This window comes from Propithecus coquereli, unplaced genomic scaffold, assembly GCF_000956105.1.
Source record: "Propithecus coquereli isolate 6110/MARCELLA unplaced genomic scaffold, Pcoq_1.0 Scaffold67, whole genome shotgun sequence".
Taxonomy (NCBI): Eukaryota; Metazoa; Chordata; class Mammalia; order Primates; family Indriidae; genus Propithecus; species Propithecus coquereli.
In genome coordinates this window covers 593,248-613,344 of record NW_012152729.1, presented here as the reverse complement: position 1 = coordinate 613,344, position 20,097 = coordinate 593,248, and the positions used below count along the sequence as shown (strand labels likewise).

The 20,097-nt window shown below is 40.7% G+C and overlaps 1 protein-coding gene across 1 annotated transcript in view; it reads left to right on the top strand.

Moving 5' to 3' along the window:
- Positions 1–953: 953 nt before the first annotated feature.
- The window catches only part of PMFBP1 (polyamine modulated factor 1 binding protein 1), a 50,100-nt gene continuing 30,956 nt past the window's right edge, over positions 954–20,097 (top strand). The window contains exons 1-5 of the mRNA XM_012660487.1: positions 954–1,116; positions 1,580–1,651; positions 6,051–6,206; positions 14,175–14,423; positions 17,525–17,746. Coding sequence (XP_012515941.1) covers positions 1,072–1,116; positions 1,580–1,651; positions 6,051–6,206; positions 14,175–14,423; positions 17,525–17,746 — 744 coding nt within the window. The 5' untranslated portion in view covers positions 954–1,071. The remainder of the gene's footprint in view (positions 1,117–1,579; positions 1,652–6,050; positions 6,207–14,174; positions 14,424–17,524; positions 17,747–20,097) is intronic.

The window sequence follows — 20,097 nt, the reverse complement described above, 5'->3', positions numbered from 1 at the left end:
CAAACAATCCGCCCGCCTCGGCCTCCCAGAGAGCTAGGATTACAGGCATGAGCCACCGCGCCTGGACAGCAAAATATTGTAATTCAGTTATGCACATTGGTTTTTTAGACATAATGCTATTGCACACTTAATAGACTACACTATAGTGTAAACATAACTTTTATACACACTAGGAAACCAAGAAATTTGTGTGATTCACTTTATTGTAATATTTGCTTTATTTGATCTGGAACCAAACCCACAATATCTCCAAGGTATTCCTTTGTTTCTGTTGGGGGACAAAGGAAGACGTTAGGCTTGTTTGGGCCAATGAAATGTGAGCAGAAGGAAATGTGTCACTTCCGCTTTAAGAACCAGTGTGTGATTCACTAAATTCTCTTTCTGCTGCCATGGCAACAGGCAACGTACTAGATAATAGAAGTTCCACCAACAGAGGACAATGTGGAGCAGAGCCCCAGCTGACTTACAAAGGACACATAGTGTGAGTGAAAATTAAACCTTCATAGCTTTAAGCCATTGAGATTTGGGGGCCATTTGTTACTGCAGCATCCCCTAGCCTATCCCTTACCAGGTAAGCCTGCGCTACGTCATCATTCCCATGATGCATCTGTGTGCATGAAGACTTAAGAGGGTACACAAGGCAGAAAATCAGAATACAACTCCATAAAACATTCCAAATTCCATGTATCACCAGCTTTCTTTCTTCCTCTTGGCTTATATTAGGGGTGGGGGATGTGGTTCATTACAAAGAATGAGTATTTTGATAGCTTCTCATTCTTTGAACTATTCTACAGGTAAGTGCCTGGTAGAAATTTCCTCTAATCTTAGAGTTTAAAACATAATGAATTAGATTACTTTAATAAGTTCAGTGCATTATGACCTCAAATGCATCATCCTGTACTTACACATACATACATGTGCAAAAACCTTTTGTTTCCTTGGAGGCATTCTATCTAGATAATTCTCAGCACTTTACAAGTTCCCTAATGCTACAAGCACCAGTATTATGGCAAGTTGATGCTTCAAAAACATTACATCATCAGATAACTCAAATTAATAATTAAAAAATTAATGGAAGTGCCTCATGGAGTAGTAAGAGAGCCTATGTCACCTTGGGTAAGTCACTTAGCCTCTCTGAGCCACAATTTCCTTTGCTGTAAAATGAGAATAGTAATAGTACTTGCCTCCCAGGGTTCTTGTGAGAATGAAGTTGGATAATGCACACATGTCTGGTCCATAATAACTGCATAATGTTAACCATATCAGAGCCATAGTGTACTTAGAAATCTAGAAAGTAAACTCGATTCAGACCTTTTGCTTTCCAAGAAGGGTGAATTCAGGAACTATTTGGTCCACCAACTAGTGGTCATCTGGAAAAGATGTAAAAGCGTGGTACTGCCATGTGAAGGTTTTAACACACTTTAGAAAACACAAACCGATTGGTAGGCAAGTAGGTATTGCTAACAGTTCTGGAAAATTCTCCAAACCACCTGCTGAGGGCACAGATCCAGCTGGGAAAATCTTTAAAGGGCCAGGCTTATTTATACTTTTTCCATCTTAAACACTTGGACTTTTTCAGGTTTATAACAAAGCTCAGAAAATGCTAAAGCTTAAAGGAGAATTGAGAGCTGCCAAGGAAATGAAAGATGAGGTAAGTGTACCAACTTCTCTACATACATGGAGTTGAAGTTTTGTTACAAGCGACTTCTTTTCAAGTTTCGTGATTCAAAATTCCAGTTATAAGCATCACAAAATATCAGGGACAGAGGTGGGCAGCAGAGCACAGTGTTTAAGAACCCAGACTTGAGGTAGGTGGGTCTAGCAGTATAACACTGAGCATGTTGCTTACCCTAATATTCCTTGCTATGTCACCTGGGCTAGAGTGCAGTGGGCTCATCATAGCTCACAGCAACCTCAAATTCCTGGGCTCAAGCAATCTTCCTGCCTCAGCTGCCCGAGTAGTTGGGACTACAGGCACACACCACCATACCCGGCTAATTTTGCTATTTTTTGTAGAGACAGGGTCTCATTCTTGTTCAGGCTGATCTTGAACTCCTGACCTCAAGCAATCCTCCTGCCTCAGCCTCCCAGAGTGCTAGTATTATAGGCATGAGCCACCAGGCCTGGCCAAGTGTGCCAATTTTTAAGGAATTTAGAATACTATATATATTCATTCTTCACTATATGAACATAATTAGTTCTGAAGTTTTTTGTTCACAGGCAAAACCTTGCATAAGTACCCATTAATTCTCATCACAAGTAATGCAAAACCTGTCATGTTTCTATAAATGGAAAAGTAAACTGAGGAATCAAGTTAGTAATACCAATAATAGTGTTCGAAATTACAGTAGATAACTGCCAACTCTATTATTACACAAATGAAATGGAAAAATTCCTGAACCAACATTAGTTTTTAAGATTTCATGCTTTTTAAAGCATAACTCTCACCATAAATTGATGTATTTTGAATGATTGTGATATTAGTGGTGGTTAAAAGTCAATTTCCACTGATTATTGAAGATTTGTCCTCATCCTCAGACAAATACGATAATTTCCCAAAGATGATGACCTTTGAGGTGTTATTGGTTGACTCCAAAATTACTCTGGAAGCTGCCACCCAAGCTTCTTGTTCAGGTGCCAAATCCCTGGGAATGCTGCCATTTTGAATCTTTGCAATGCTCCTGGGCTCAGAAAGTGCTACTGAATCACAAGCTCCAATTTAATATCAACTTCCCCTAAGAAGCAGCGTGAGGCTATCTGTCAATACTTGGAAGCCTAGAGCAAAATTGCTTCTCTTCTTTTGAAATATGTGTTTGAGAAGGCATGCTCTTTGACAAAGGACCCATTTAATCAATACAGAAAATTTGCTTTGGTAAATAACCTATTTTCCAATAATTATCATGAGTATGGTAGCAACTGCAGTATCAGCACTCACCAGTTTGCCTGAAAGTTGGTAGCTGCTGCTGATGTCATATGTTTCAAAGCAGAGGGACCAGGTTCCAACCTCATATAAGCAAAACTGGATTTCTAAGTACATGGCCTATGTAAATGAAAACTCACCTAGCAGCAAAGGCTTGTGATGTCACCCATCATTAATGACTTCAGATCCAGGACAGGCTCAGACGGTGCCTGAGGGTCAGCATTATGAATCTCAGTTCGTCTCATGCCCTCGTGCTGGTTACAGAGCTATGATTGATGAAATGTCACATTAGTTCTATTCCTACTGCATGTTGATACTCAAAAGGCATCTGCCTGGAATTTAGCCTTCATAAAGTAGATAGGATTATAAATAGTTTACAGCTAATATCTGCTCAAGATATGAGCAAGAAATTAGGTTTGCTGGGACCCCAGAAACACTTGCCTTTCTGGAGTTCTGAGGTGAACACAATCTCTTCTAATAACTTCCTACGGTTGAAAAAGGAACATGGTTCATGGAATCATCTTATTGCTCTCCCAGCATTTCGCTCCTGTTCTGATGCATCAAAACCCCTTTAAAATTTGATCTTTAGGCGTGAATGGTTAAGTTTTGATTTCAGAAGTAAATTTTATTTGACATCCATCAAAACACATTTGTTATTCTATTGGTTTAGGGAATCCTGAAAGAAAGATGATTTATTCCAAACCTCTTGTTTTATGAATGAAGACATTTTCTCAGAGACTCTGAGCCAAAGCTAAATGTCCAAATTAGATGAGATCATCTACATTAAAGATCCAATTCTCAGCTTCTGGTGGTGCACAAGAATTGTGCTAGCAAACGTTCCACTCAGAGGACATCCAAAACTGGAGGGAGAAGGGATATTTCTATTGTTCTGAGATTTAACTTTCAACTTAGAGAGGCTAAGGTTACATATCATTGGTATTTTGTTAGTGAGCCCTCAGCGCATTAGACTGAGAGTATAGGGCGTTTGGCTCTCATGTACAGCAGGCACTGTGTTGCCATCTAACCTACTCATAGATGCCAAAGAAAGAAGGTCCTGTGGCGAGAGTGAAGGGACCCCTAGGGTCCCACTTCCCGATGAGGCACCATACCCTATTCCCAGTGTGGTGATGGCAACCATGACAAAAGGGATCTAAAGCAAACTGCTGCTCCTTATTAAGCCAAGGATTTTGTTTTCAAGTTAGAAAACAGTGTACACCAATTTTTTTTAGCCACTCTACACATATTCTCTTAAGAGAATCCATGGTAATTGCCTTAATGGTAATTACATGCTTGGGGCAGTTGACATCCACTGTTATTTTTCTGGAAGTGAAGAACGAGGACGGGAGCAAAAGAGGAGGAGGGAGAGTTTTGAGATAATGAAATCCTTTTAATGACAGAGCCATGCCGTTAACCTAATTAAACTGTAAAGTGGTAAAAAAAAAAAAAATCCAGGTACTAAATGGAAATGAAGAAATAAATCAGCTGAGACAGCAGCACTTCTGGGAAACCTTCTGAATTCCGAATACTCTGACATTGCAGTGTCCGATTCTTGCCGTTGTCCTCTGGCCCCCCTCAGCCTTGCTCAGAGGTCTCTTCAACTGCCCTGTCCAGTGAGGTTTGATTTACAATGTCTATAGCAGGTCTCCAGTCCCCCGGGAATGTGTGTCATGTAGCTCATATATTTCGGAAGCCAGACCAGTTGGATGGATGTGGTGGCAGAGCACTGGCCACAGGGTCAGGAAGAACATGCTCTCCTGGCCCTACTGCTAGCCAAATATGGGGCCTTGGGCACTGTGGCTTAGATCCCTTCACCATTCCTGTGCACCCATATTCTGCCTTCTGTGTGCTTTTGCAGCTGCAGCTGTCTTAGAATTGTCCTCAGACTACTGAGGTCACTTTGCCTATAGGAGCAGAGAACTGCAAGTCTGGGGAACTTACATCCCATGGGGTGCCCATTGGCCATTGACTGGCTGATGCTGGTTTAACAGTCCAGCTTTCATGGCTGACAATCAGGACAGACTCTGAGGTGTACCTTATACTCTGGAGTTCCCTGGGGGGTCAGGCTAAAGCTACTGCCCACAGGACTTTTTCTGAAATCGTACCTGTGCTTGGTTTCTTCCCCTTCTCTGTCCTGCTTCCGCCTCTTCTTTGCTGGTTTCTCCTGGGAGCATTTCTTTAATAGATGCCACGAATCCTCACTTAAGAACCTTCTGCATAATCTAGCCTAAGAGACAGGGACCTACCATAAACACACCAGCCACAGTTCCTAGATCTAAAACTCAGAGGTGGCAATGCCTGTGCTCATGAGTGTTGTAAAAAGCCAGCACAGTAACGGGACTGAAGCACTGCACAGGCTCACAGAGGACTTCTTCCTAATTCCTTTTCACACCATTGCCATCCACAACAGGGCGTGGGAGGTGGCATCTGGTGTGACGAAGCCCCACCCTCCCACCAGAGCTCTGCACCCTCAGCCCCACCCAAGCTGCTACACTCCATGCTCTCGATCTTGATCTTGATCACTACTTTCCATTCTCACCTAGCAACAATTAGCTAATCCTTTTCACTCATAATCAAAGACAGGGATCTTATACCACCAGCCCAAAGCTTTCGCTTCTGTTCCCATTGGTGATCACCTCCAAAGAAAAGCCCTAGGTTTATAGGTGAAGATCATTTGGTTTAGTGGTGGAAGAGAAAGGTAAGAGATTTCAGAATCCCACATCAGCTCCATCACTGATTCACTATCCTTGTCTTGACAAGTTCATTTGACATCTCAATATGTTAGTTTCCTCAGTGGCAGAGCCATTAATATTTATAGACAGTCCACTAGGTGCCTGGAATTATTCTAGGCACTGACTTCCTCTTGAAAAACAGGGGAATTGTCTGTGATACACCCACAGCAGTGTGGTGAAGATTAATTAATATGAATAAGTAATTGTCTGAATAATGCAGAGCACTCAGACACCTGGAAAATGGAAACTATGTAAATGTTACACAGAATGAGTAATAACAGCTATGAGTTGATGGACAAATTTCCAGCAAATTTAAAGTCTCTGTCAACCTGTTAAGTGAACGAAAGTAAGCGTTTTCTTGATAGCTTATAATTGATGCTTTTGTTTTTCTGGCTGCCTAGGCGGTGCAGAGAGACAGAGAAGTGAGCAGCCTGAACAGCAAGCTGTTGAGCCTGCAACTTGACATCAAGAATCTGCACGATGTCTGCAAGAGACAGGGGAAGACCTTGCAAGAGAGTCAGCTCTATGCGGAGGAGGCAATGTTGAATGGCAGCCACGTAAGCGATCCCCCGCTGCTACCTACCTCTGCTCCCTTGGGCAGGAACAATAGGAAGTTCTTCTACTGGTTACTCAAGAGTACTTACTGAGCAAGCAGTGAGAGAGAAGTAAACACGCACACGCTAACACACACATGGAAAATGCCATGCCTGCCCTCAGGATTTTTCAGTGTAGTTATCTCCAAGGTCATCCACATCTGAGGCACGGTCTTTTCCTTATCTGGCCTTTCACACCTAGACGTACAGCCGCATTGCCCTGAAAATACCAGATCACAGTGATAGAAGGAGAGTAGTGTCTCCTGAGGGACTTCATACAAACTTCTGAGTCAACTATGAACATAAAAACCATCGCACCCGTTCCAAGGTGTTGCTGTTCATCAGCGTGGCAGGGGCTCTTCGTTGCCATACCTGCACCTCATTGCCTGTGATGCCAGAACCCAGTCACAGGACAATCTGAAATGCTGAAGAGTTAATGCCCCTAGAAGCAGCCCTCAACCAATAACAGATGGGGAGATGGTTGACTGAATAACCTCTCTCCCTTTCTTCTTTCTCAGAGGTAACTTGAGGCATGCTCTCTCACAGAGTTCCTCAATGGGAAGATTGAGACCAGTGGCCCACACTGGTACCTGGCTTGATGACACGCCCTGCATCGGCTTGCTCCCCTTCCTTGTCCCAGTCTCCCCACTCCCTACCAGAGTTCCCTAAGATCACCTTCCACATAGACCACTGCTTGACACTCAGTTCCTTATCACAGAGCCCGATTTCAGAGGTGCCCAAGCCAAGACACTCAGTAACAGTTACCCTACACATGTGTGAACATTAAAACCTCCTGGCATGATCATCTTTCTTGAGACTGTGATGTTGAACTAATACTTAACCTGTAGTCTAGGCAGTTTAGCAGCTGAGGCAACTTCATTTCACCCTGAGGTTTTCTTTCTTTGGAAACTCTAAACCTCAGGTCTCTAAATTTATCCACACAAGCTGGGGAGCCAGCTGGGAGATGTTTTCCCACAGCTCTCTAAATGCTTTGGGTTTCCAAGAATTCCTTACTTGTGGCCTTCATTGCCATTTAGTGACTTGAATTCTCTATAAACATAAAGCTGGTACTGGCTACACAGATGTGTGGCTGGACCCCCGAGTTAGCCTCTTGGAGGCTGTGAAAGCAACCACTGTGTTCTTCAACACTTGCAGCCAAGCATCTGGCCTCTTTTCGTCGTGTCTGTTAGAGTTCTCACAGAACTTACGACCTCACGACAGAAACCACAAATTGTCCCTCTGCAATGCCCTAAAAATGCTACCAACAGAACATTTCTACCTTGTCTTACCAAGCATTGCTATCCTTTCCTCGGGAAGTCAGAAATATAGAGAAATTCATTGGTTTTCCTAAATGGATCTCAGGAAGAAGATTATCATAATTTACTTCTTTCTAAATATTAATATTTTAGGATATTTTCATCATTGCTGTCGTGAGTTTACTTATTCCTCCAGTCAGGGAAAACCACGTGGTTTATAAATGTACCTGGCATCTTGGAAGGAGAAAGGTATTAAATCACATTTCAGTATTCTAATTGCCCAGAAGAAGGTCTAACAGCTTGAAACAAGCTTTAAAACAGGCTCTTTTTTCCTGGCACTTAGTGCAGAATTTAAATTGCAGACTACGCATACAAATACACAATTAGATGTAGGCTTATACTCATCCACTCAGAAAATCCCTTTAAGATCTACCTTCCATAAAGAAATGTAATGTGGGAAAAAAGGGGAAACCCAAGACTTTCTGAAATTTTGACTAATATCTAACAAGGAGCTGGAGAAATATGCAAGAAGTCATGGTTTAGGGCCACAGGTACATGAGAAAATAGAAATATCATAGCAGATGTTATGTGTAACAAAAGGAGTGGCAGGCAAGGGGTAAGTGAGAGGAAAGAAAATGATATGACCTCGTAAATCAAGGACACATTATGCTCCAAAACCCAGGAACAGAGCAGGGTCTAGGATGAAGCAAGTGAGGTCCCTCGGGTGCAAAATCTCACTCTTCAGGTGCCAACCTGCACCTGCTCTGCCCTCAAACTGAGCGCCTCCTTAAAAGTTGCACCTCACTTGCTGCACTCTAGTCCTGGCCCCGCCCAGGAATCAAAAGAATGTCTCAATTACAATGAAAGGAGAAATGAACTACAGAGATACCGAAATAAAATGATCAAACCAGAAAAGGAAGGGCCTTTCTGAGTAATTTTCCCAGGCTCTATCCCCGATGCTGGCACAGGGAGCATGCCCTGGTACTCAGTAGAGCTCGGTTGTCAAACTGATCTTTGAAGTATATGGAAGACACTATTTTTAGCATAAAACTATACAAGCCTAGTTTGAATTCTATAGATAAAAATAATTCGTTGAATATGTAAAGATTAGTAGAATCTTGATGGACATTATCACACAGTATCATTTTGAATCATTGAAAATGAAAAACAAATTTAAACGAATCTCCTGAATACAATGTGAGATTGTGGTCTGGATCCTGGAACAGAAAAAAAAACACATCAGTGGAAAAACTGATGGAATCCAGTTTATAAAGTATAGTTCATAGTAATCTACCAACATTAATTTCTTGGTTTAGACAAATGTACCAGGTTATATAAGAAATTAACCTTAGGGAAAGTTAGCCATATGGGGAGCTCTCTGAGCTACTTTTGCAATTTTTCTGTAAATCAAAAATTATTCCAAAATAAAAAGTTATCTTTTCAAAAAAAAAAGTGAATCTCAGGTTAGCAGAGGTCGTTGGTAAGAAGAACGTCTAAACCATACAGATGTGTCCAAAAGAAATGCATGTCATTGAAACACACAGCATGTTCTACCAGTACAACAAAGAACAAGAAATACAATTTGTAGGAGACATAAAGAGTAACAGATAAACCTATCTAGTTATATGAGGCTAAACTAGAGTTCCCAGAAAATATCTCACTTAGTATGTCAAAGACAGGAAAAGAAGTTCATGACGATGACTGGAAAAAAATAGTGAGACTTTGTAGTTCTTAAATAAAAAAAAAAATCACCAGAGATTCAGTTATCAGAACAATGCCAACCTAGTCAGGGCAAACAAGAAGAGGGAATAAAATGGTTAAAGAGTATTTTGAAAAGCCGGCTTTAGGCAAATCAGCAGGGCCTGATGACATACTTCGAAGAGTACTTAAGGAATTGGCAGGTGTTATTACATAGCTGCTAGTGATTATTTTTGAGAACTCAAGAGGATAAAGAAAGTCCCTGTAGACTGAAAAAGGGTAAATGAAGTGCTCATCTTTTTAAAAAGGGAAAAAGGACAATCCTGGTAATTATAGACCTGTCAGCTTAACTTCAATATCAGGGAAAATACAGAACTTAACATCAGTCAATTAGCATCAACTTGAAAAGCACAAAGTATTGGGTGGAAACCAATGTGACTTTTCAAAAGGCAAATCATGCCAGGCCAATTAATTTCCTTCTGTGATCAAGTGGCCACATAGGCAAGGAAGGAGCAATAGCTATAATCTCTTTGACCACAAGTAGGGCTGAAAGGTTGACTAACTACGGGGACCAGTTCCTATGGACGGCCAGCGCTCTCCATCTTTTCAATCAGCTGCGGCCTGGATGGAAATCTAGCTGAGAAACCTGGTGGACCACATGGCCTCCAGGGTCACATCTAACTCTGGACGGTAATTTTAAGAACTAATCTTACTTCCATAAAATCATTTCCAACTTGCTTATTTTTTTTTTCAGATCTCAGTTTAAAAGTCAAAGAAGATTCTCATAAAATATTTATGTCTTCACTAGAAAGAAAACTTTAAAAAAAGAAGACAAAGAAGCAATAGGAAATGCATTAGAGCCTTTATGATACTGTTCTTTGGCACATATATAAAGTGAAATACAAGTTTAATTCATAGCATGTAATTTTTTATTCATCTAGAATTAAGAAAAACAAATTTTTGAATACATAAGGATAGATCAGTAGAAATTTAATAGCTCTCAGATAGGTCTAGGCATTTCTCCAAGTCTTTAAAACTTGATTTCTTTAAACCCATAGATATCTATAGTGTACAAATATTTAAAATTCCCATCCAAGAAAACTCTAGCTTCTCTGCAGATTTAAGTAGTCCTTGTATCTTTATAGCCAGGCAATTTAGGTCAGATGCTACATTTGTCCTGTACTGGAAGAGTTGCATGAACTCTCGTCATCTGGCTGGTTCTTCATGCTGCCTCAAGCCCAAATTAAACCCAGACAATTGAACATGACCTCTGGAGAAAAAAGGATTATTAACATTTCACCAGTATCACTGCCAGGATGCTAAGCTTTATACACACCCTTTAGGGAAAGACATTCTTTACCCACAGGAAGCTTTAAAGCCAAAGAGCAATTCTGAACATACCAAAGTACTGATGATGTACCAGGAGGAGAAGCCCTAAGGAAAGAATTTGGCTTCTTTTAAAAGAAGAATATTTCTCTCATTCTTTTGGGAAATGAAGAGAAAATAGGGACATGGAAAGAAGGGGAAACAGAAAGAATACACAAGGGGAGACCACAATTAGTTTTCAACTGGGCTATCCATGCTGTGGTGGACTGGTGGTTACAAACCAAAAGCTACACAGGAGCACTAGAAGCACCAGGAATCTGGTTTCTTAATTCTCAGAGATCAGGTCACCTTCAACAAAGCCAAAAGGAGAAGGATTCTGGCAAATCCTGATAATGTTATTGGGTATTTGCGGCACTAAAATAAGCCCTTCTGAATTAACCCAGGATGTTCACTCTTTTACTTTAGTTCTGTCCACTTTAAGTACTTATTTGTGATCATGGCTTTTTCCAAGTAGCTCCCCACACAGAATTTACCTGTACGAACAAGACTCAGGTAAATATAATACAAAATTTAGCTTTGTTTGGCTTAGGAGAGAAGTCTCATCAACTTCCCTCTGGCCACATACACCAGGTATTTGGGTCATGAGTTTAGCCTGTCTTTGCCTAGGATTTTTTTTTTTTTTTTTTGGCCTGGTTACCATAGTGGTTCATTTGCTCTGTCTGTCTTCTCAATTCTGAGGCATTTAGGGTGAGAGAAACTTCCAGAAGAGCCAGAAAAGAGTCATTCAGACTGAACTGACACAATCGGCTCCTGTCCTTCTGGCTCTGAGCTGGGCTGAGCCTCCCTCGCCTTGTCTGTGCTGCCACCACACTCTCAGTAGAGAAGATTTTCTCTCTTTCAGGTCCCAGCTCTTACTGAACTAATCTCATTCAAACTCCATCTCTCCAGTCACTCAGACCAAAACCTTGGAGTCGTTCTGTCTTGGGTGACCGTTATCTCCCACCATCTGACATCTAACACGACAGCGAATCCTGTGGACTCAATTATAAAAATATATCTAGAATCCAATCACTTCTCCAACCTCTACTGCTACCACCTTGGTCCATGCCACCACCCTTTTTGCCTAGATTCTTGCTGTAGCCACCTAGCTGGTCTCCCTGCTTCTGTCTTTGCCGCCTACAGTTGACTTTCAATAGAACAGCCAGGGTGTCCTCTGTAAAATCTCAAGGAGATCATGTCACTCCTCTACTTAGTACCCTCTAAGGGCCTTTCATCTCCCTGAAAGAAGTTGAAATCTCGAGAATGGGCTACATGGCCCTAAAGAACTCACCTCCATTTCTTTTCTCACCTCCTGGGTCACCACAATCCCCCTTACTTTGTTCCAGCCTGAACAAAGTGGCTGCAGCCCCATGGGGCTCTGAGCTCAAATACTACCAGGCCTGCTCCCACTTGCAGGGCTATCCCTCCCTGGGGTGCTCTAGGCTCCTTCTCTCGCCTCCTTCGAGTTTTGGCTCAAACGTCACCATCTCAATTTGGTCCTCTGTTGAAAATATTTAGTTCAAAATTATAACCTCCTCCATCGTGGCATTCTTCATCTTCCTCCCCTGCTTTACTCTCCTCTGAATCACTTTTCCTTCTAATATACTGCATAGTATCCTCATTTAGTTTGCTCTCTCTCCCCATTAGATGCAAACTGCATGAAGACAGGGATTTTTGTCTGTGTTATACGCTGCTATATCCCCATTACCGAGTGTAGTGCTTGACATAGTAGATGCACCATATTTGCTGAACAAACTAATTAAATGAAAATATCATATCAACACAAAGACTAGAATGTTAATGTTCATAGCAGCATTGTTCCTAATAGCCAAAAACTGAAACAATCCACATATCCATCAACTTGTGAACAGATAAACCTAACATGGCATATTTGTACAATGGAATACTACTCAGCAACAAAAGGAACAGAATACTGATTCTTGCTGCAACCTGGATGAACCTCAAAAGCATTATGCTAAGTGAAATAAGCCAGACACAAAAGATGACATATTATACAATTCTATGCATGAAATGTCTAGAAAAGGCAAATCCGTAGAGGTAGAAAACAGACCAGTGGTTGTCTGGAGCTGGGGGTAGGAAAAAGAATGACTTCAAATGGGCATGAGGAAATTTGTGGGGGTGGAAAGTGATGGAAATGTTCTAAAACTGGATTGTAATGGCAGTTGGACAGTTGTATAAATGTATTATAAAGCATTGAACATTTAGCAATGGTTGAATTTAATGATATATAAAATATATCTCAATAAAACATTCTAAAACTGAATTGTAATGATGGTTGTACAATTCTATAAATTTATTATAAATCACTGAATTGAACATTTAGCAATGGTTGAATTTAATGATATATAAAATATATCTCAATAAAACTGTTTCTAAAAGGTAATTTTTTAAAGAATTTAAAGCCATTATGTTAAAAGTACTCTGTTAATGAGGCCGAGATCACAATCTCAAATTCTTGGGAGCCAATGAGATTGCTTAGACTCTATTTTCATTTCTTGCATGCAATACATAGCTATGTATAAATCTCTAATCTAGGTCCTATAGGAGCAGACATGGCCCTGCCCTCCAGGAGTGTATAATCTAATTATAAGATAAAATGCACAGAAATAATTACAGGCAGAATTTGAAATAGCACATTAAGGATGTACCAGTAAAGTCTCTGGTACTGGTGCAAAGACAGCTTTGCAGAGAAAAACAGGAAGGGAGCAGGATTTGAACAGGGTCTGAGTAGGAGGATTATTATCATCATCTTATTAGTGGAGGTGGGAGCTAAAAAGTGCCACAGGCTACCCTCTTTATTCATCTCTCATTTACATGTCATTGTCATAAAAGATGTTGGGCAAGAAAACGTAGGCACACCAGCAACTCATGGATGTGTCCTACCAGAGAATACCTGGCACACAGTAGGTGCTCAGCATATATTTATTGAATGAATGAATGAAAATGTAGAATGGGACTAGCAGCATTTCAGATAGATTGTGGATTGGCAGGGAGAGTTCAAACCACACACACACACACACACACACACACACACACACACACACAGAATCTGCAAGGTCACATCTCCCTCAGGAGGAAATAAAGTCAGTGCCCAGATGCACCTGAACAATTTCTCTGCCTCTCGTTTTTCAGCATTCCAGAATCTCCAAGAATTTACCCGTGACTCCTTTCAATACTCCTTTACCCAGGTGTTTTTAATACCAAGTTTAGTTCAAGAACCATGAACAGAAATCCATTTCCTTACAGGTCAATTGTGTTATCTTTACATAGAAAGGCAAGACATAAGCATATTATTATTAATACATGCATCTCCCTAGGTCCTTTATGTGTATGTTTTTTCTTCTGACCTACATAGTAAGCTTTTGGTGTGTAAGAACCATATCTTTTTCTTCTACTGAATCCTTCTTACAGAGTTGAAATACTAAATGATATATTTTCTTGTTAATAGAAATGTTTAATAAGTTTCTGTAGATGAAAGGGTAAAAATATGGACAGATGGATGTGAATGGTTAAACAAATGAAAAAAATCAAAGAATGAATGCATCCTTAGTGAGGATCTAAACCTTTTCTGTATATTTTGTCTATGCTGTAGAACAAGAAGCAAGCACAGGCGTTAGTGTTTGAGGAGTCACCGATGGAGTTTGGGTCCAGTAAACAGTGTCATCTGAGACAACTTCAGCAACTGAAGAAAAAATTGCTGGCCCTTCAGGAAGAACTGGAGTATCGCACACAGGAGTTGCAGACTTCCTACTGCTCTCTCCTGCAGTATCAGTCCATCCTAGAGAAGCAGACTTCTGACCTGGTTCTTCTTCACCACCACTGCAAGCTGAAAGAAGATGAGGTATAGACAGATTAACTACGGAAATGTCCCGTATGCCCGTGTACCTACAGAAACCAGGCCGAGCCTACTAGAAAGCAGGCATTGGACCTAAAGAGGAGAGCTTTGCAACATCTTGAGCAGGTTTTATAAACTTTCCTTATTTAATTCTTGACCTTTTTGAAGCTCAGCAGAAGGAAACTAAACAAAATGGCACAATTGGGTGAGAGCTCCTGTATTAATGCATGTAGGATACATGGAATGTATATGCATACATACATGTGTGTGTGCATGTGTGTGGGTGTGTGTGTGAGTCCACCTCCATTCTATTACCATTGCAATTCAAATGCAAAAGACCATAGGTCTCTGAGGGTTATAAAAGAAGCAGAAGGTCCATTAAATCAACCATTTTTAGAAAAATCAGGTTTTTGTAATACATTAATATAAATTCCTGGCACCTGCACAGCTGATAAGATAACCAGACATTGAGTGTGAGTCGATCATTGAGAGTAACAGATCATTTTTCAGACTAAAGTTTTAGATCATATCGACTTCACTTAAGTATATTTGGGGCATTCATTTCTATTCATGTTTGAAGGCAGTATTTTCTAAACCAAAGAGTAGCATCCCTGTAGAATCCCAAGTAACTTCCAAAGACCCAAAGCTGCAAAACTGAAACCACCTGGGCAATGGTAGCACTAGCTGCTATAAAACCATGGTTTCTAAGCAATGGGACGCACAGACTCTTACGTGCTGGGCCTTCCCCTGGCATTTTCTTCCTTTAGGTTTAAGGATAAAATTCCAAGGAGTATTTTGGATGGTGCTATTGCTTAAGGACTAACTCCAAGGACTTTATGAGGATCTTAAAGAACATAAACTTTTTAAAGGGGAACCCAGAGAGAATTTTTCTGAAAAGGATTGGGAAGGGAAGGAACAGAGAAGGGTTTTCCTACAAAATATAATCTGGGACTAAGCCTGTGAGCATAAACCATAGTTTAATAAAGTTAGTACAGAGCTGGCTGGGTCACTACAACTTAGACTAAGAGTCCAGCCTGGGTAAAGTGACCCTGAATTAGCTGGAATTCTATTTAGCAGCATATAACAGAAAATAAATATGATAGCTTATTTCTATGTCATATTTTAAAAGGTCAGAGACAGGTGGCCTGTTACTGTTATGGTAACTATGTCATCAGGTACCTAGAGTCCTATCCTTTGGTTCCACCATCAGCTCAAGGCTACCATTCTCTAGGTTACGTGAGGTGGCTGCTGGGGCTCCAACCATCACATTCTTGTTCCAAATAATCCAGATGAAGGGGCGAGGGATGAAGGGAAGGGGGAGAAAGGCACACTCCTTTCTCTTAAGAACACTTTCCAGAAGCCCCACATAGCACCTTCACTTATATATCATTGGCCAGAATTAGTCACATGGCTACAGCTAATTCCTAGAAAGCCTAAGAAATGTGGTGTTTTAGGAGGTGTATTCCTGCCTCCAATAGAGTCAAGGTTCTATTACCAAAGAGAAGAGGAAGAATAGATATGGGACTTGCCAAGTGGTGGTCACTGTCACAGATCCCAAACTGGGGAAGCACTGGAAAAATTACTTTAGTCATTCTACTAAGTCCCTCAATGCTTTGTTACACAGAAGCTTCAAACTTCTAAGGTTGGGTTCTCCCAACAGCAGACCCTAAAACAAGGATATAAATTCAAATAGCTAATTCAGGAGGTGATTCCTGGAAGTGTGTGGGGAGGTGAGTCAAAGAAGCGCAGGAAGCCCACAAGGGAAATCGCTACTGAGCAGATCAACTTGCTCAATCCCTCTGGGGAACTCTGGGAGATAGTGTAGAACATGCTCACAGTGAGTCCACCAACCCACCCCAGTCATTGGTTGAGGGCTGCTCCAGGGGGGCATTAACACCCCAGCACTTCTAACCTGCCCCTCTGGTGGAAGGGGCTCATGGGGCCAGAGAAGTCCTCAGGCAGAGTAGTAGATGATTGCAGTTGGAATGGGTTTAGCTTGCAAAGAAATAATGAGTGCCCAGGGCATGTAAGCAGACCACTGACAGCTTCTGTTACAAACATTTGATTATAAATATTCTTCTTCTCTTCTCCTTACCTAATAAAAACCTTAAACTAAATGATCCTTTCCTAAGAAGAATCTCAGATGACAGACAAGTATAATTAGCTTAGGCTAATATCCTTTATAATATCCCTTTTAATAAAGGGATTTGTTCTGTGAAGTTTGAGTATGGTTGAGGGGCCACACTTGGGGATCTGGAGGGCCACATGTGGCCTTGAGGCCGCAGGTTCCCCACCCAAACTAATGGAACATTTTTGATCGGAATTCTATGCAGTACTATTTGAACCACTATAAAGCCTTCCTTGATGCTTCTCCTGCTCTTAACTCCTTCAACACATATGATTTGAGCCATACAATTTAGCACACTCAACTACATATAATTGTTTGCAAATTTTAAGTCTTATCTCCTCAAGATTGTAAAAATTCTAAACTCTTTGAGGGGTGGGCCAATGTCTTATTGGATATATTCCCCTGCACTCAAGCAATGCTCATGAACATTCAATAAGTATCTGTCAGTTGGTTGACTAAGTAATTGATTAGGAAGAAAAGAAATTTAAATAAGGATTGTGCAAATCCCAGAGGAATTCCAGGTCATGTTCCCCCACTATCTCTTGAGAACTTTGCTGATGTGGGCCTGTGTGTACAAGGGGCTCTACATTTTCTAAATTAGACCTCTAGAGAATGCCTAGGAAAGAAAGAATACTAGCATTTCAAGCCCTTAAAAAAAATGGAGCTATGCAAATCTATTCCTATTAATAAATTAACAAGTATTTATTGAGTTCCTACCATATACCGGACAGTATGGGAAATATATATGGTCCCTGCCTTTAAGGAGCTTACCTCTAAATAGGACAATCTTTTTTTATTTCTGATCATTAATATCCTTGTATTGCATACTGCAGCTTTTAGGTATCTCTGCTACCCCTATTCTGTTCATCTGGGTTTCTGATTTAGATATAAGACTGCTCTGCAGGGGGTCTTATAACCATATCCTTTCCTCATTAGGTGCTTCCATGAGCTCAGTGTGGTTTCATTCATATACTAACAGGTGATTCTCTATGAGGAGGAAATGGGAAATCATAATGAGAACACAGGGGAGCAGCTCCACTTGGCACAGGAGCAACTCGCCTTGGCCGGAGACAAGATCGTTTCCCTAGAAAGGAGCTTAAACCTCTACAGAGATAAATACCAGACTTCCCTGAGCAACATCGAGTTACTGGAGTGCCAGGTGAAGATGTTGGAGGGCGAGCTCAGCGGGATCATCAGTCAGGTAGGACTTAAACCAGACCATTCATTCCAGGCGTGCCCGCACACGGACATGCTCCCAGGTGGCCGTTCTGACAGTCCCAGCCTCCCCCACCGGAAACCCAAACCTTAAACCAGACGTCATTTCCTGCCCTGAATTTTGTAGCCCTCTCAGCTTTTGAACTTCCAGCTTTCGTATCTCTTATAACATTGCTCCTTGGCAATTTTGAGGCTCTTTAATTAATATAAAGAGCTGCCACTTCAAATAAGGCAGAAAGGGAACTACCAAATGAGCTCTCCAATCTTCCATGTTCTCATGGGTGTCCGGTGCAGCCTCTTCTAGGCCACAGGACTCGTGCGAACCATGACTTCAGTATCAAACAGGAGGAGAAAGCCATGAAGCATGGGAAATAAGAGCCACCAAGCATGGATTTGTTTCTTTTCTCTTTTAATCAATTTTTTAATTACACAAGTAATACAATGATACAGGCTCTCTAGACAGAAATATGGAGATTAAACATGAAAGTCCACCTTCGGCCTCTTCCCCTCCACTTCCTGCTCCTTAGGCAATCACTTGAAAAATGTGTTGGGAGTCCTCCCAGGGCTTTTGCTATACAGTTACATGGATAAATGGTTAGGGCTTTTCTTGTTACATAAATGGATCATATAATAAATGTGGTTTTATGACTTGCTTTTAAAATGCGTATCTTAGCAATTTCTTTTAGTTATTACCTTGTATTCTATAGTATAGCTGCACATCCATTGAGCTGTTGTTTTCGTTCTGTTACAAACAAGCTGTAATGAACATCCTTATTTCCATGAAGTAATTTCTGAAATGGGATTGCTAGGTCAAAGGATATGCTTATTTTTAATGTTTAAAGATACTTCTCAATTGTATACCAAAAAGGTTCTACCAGTTTACACTTTACCAACAACAAAGAGAGAATTTATTTCCCCACACCTACCCACATTGCATGTTTCCAGTCTTTTAAAGTTGTGCTAAACTGGTGAGCAGAGGAGGGGAGGTTTCTCATTACAATTTTCATTTTCTTTAGTTCTAATAGTTGTGGATTGGGTTCCACAGGAAGCAGACTCTAAGACAGATTGGTATGCAGGACATTTTTAGGAGAGCTCTTAATATTAACTGTGAAAGGAAGGGGAAAGGAGCAGGGTTGGGCAGAGGAAGAAGTTGAGCTGTGATGCAGTCTCAACAAAGACCTCAGCCAACCCCATGGGGGGCTGTGGGACTGGATAAACCTTCAGAGTCCTAAATTGAGGGGAAGGGAGCTGGCCTTTAAGCCTCCATGTTGATCAGTTATGGGATGTGGGCTGCCCCTAGAGAGAGGTGTGGCCTTGGGCAAAGTAGTTTTCTTCAGACCAGGCAATCCCCAGAAAGCGCTGACAACTGAGAGCCATCTTAAAACAGCACTCTCAGCAGTAAGTCCTTCATTGCCAAAGGGGATCTGGGAGGCACATCACAGTCCCCACTACACCAATGACGTACTGAGCACTGTTCATAAGCATGTCTGTCATATGGATGTCTGTTTTGTGAATTACTTGTTAACTCACTTTTTACTGGGTTGTTAGTCTTTTTTGTATTGATTTATAGGAGCTTCTTAATATATTAATTTTTATGAAGTTGAATCTGCCAGGCCTTCTTTATAAGTTCTAGGTTTTATGGCTTGCTTAGAAAGGCCTTCTCTATCTTCAATATTATAAAAGTTTATCATATATTTTCATTTAGGACTTTTATAAATTTGCATTTTTATGTTTTTATCTTTAGTCCATCCAGATATATGTATATAGATAGATAGATAGATATAGATATAGATAGGTATATACAAGATAAGGCTCTAATTTTATGTTTGTCTAAATGGGTCCCAAGACCATTTATTGAACATTCCAACTTTTCTGCACTGATTTAAGTACCAACTCATATACTGATTCTTCTGTGCACGTGGCTCTTTCTGGACTCTGTATTCTTCTGATCTTCCTGCCGGTTTCTGCACCAGTATCAGAATTTTTCAGTGACTTTAACTGATAGCATGTTTTGATAGCTCATTTTAGGGCAGGTACTCCTTCACTGTTCTATACTTTCAGTTTTTGCTTGGCCATTTTTGTACATCTCTTCTTGATGAAATTTAGAATTAAGTTGACTGCCTTTCAAATTTATAGTAATTTGGGGGAAATTAGCATGCATGTCATATGGAACATAACATGCTTCTACTTTTTTTTTTTATGCTTCTACTTTTATTCGTTTTCTTGTGTGTCCTTCAGCACTTTTCCTTGTAGATCTCACATATTTCTTACTAAGTTTATTCCTGGATATATTCTAGTTGTTATTTTTTTTAATAGGATCTTTGATATATTTAATTT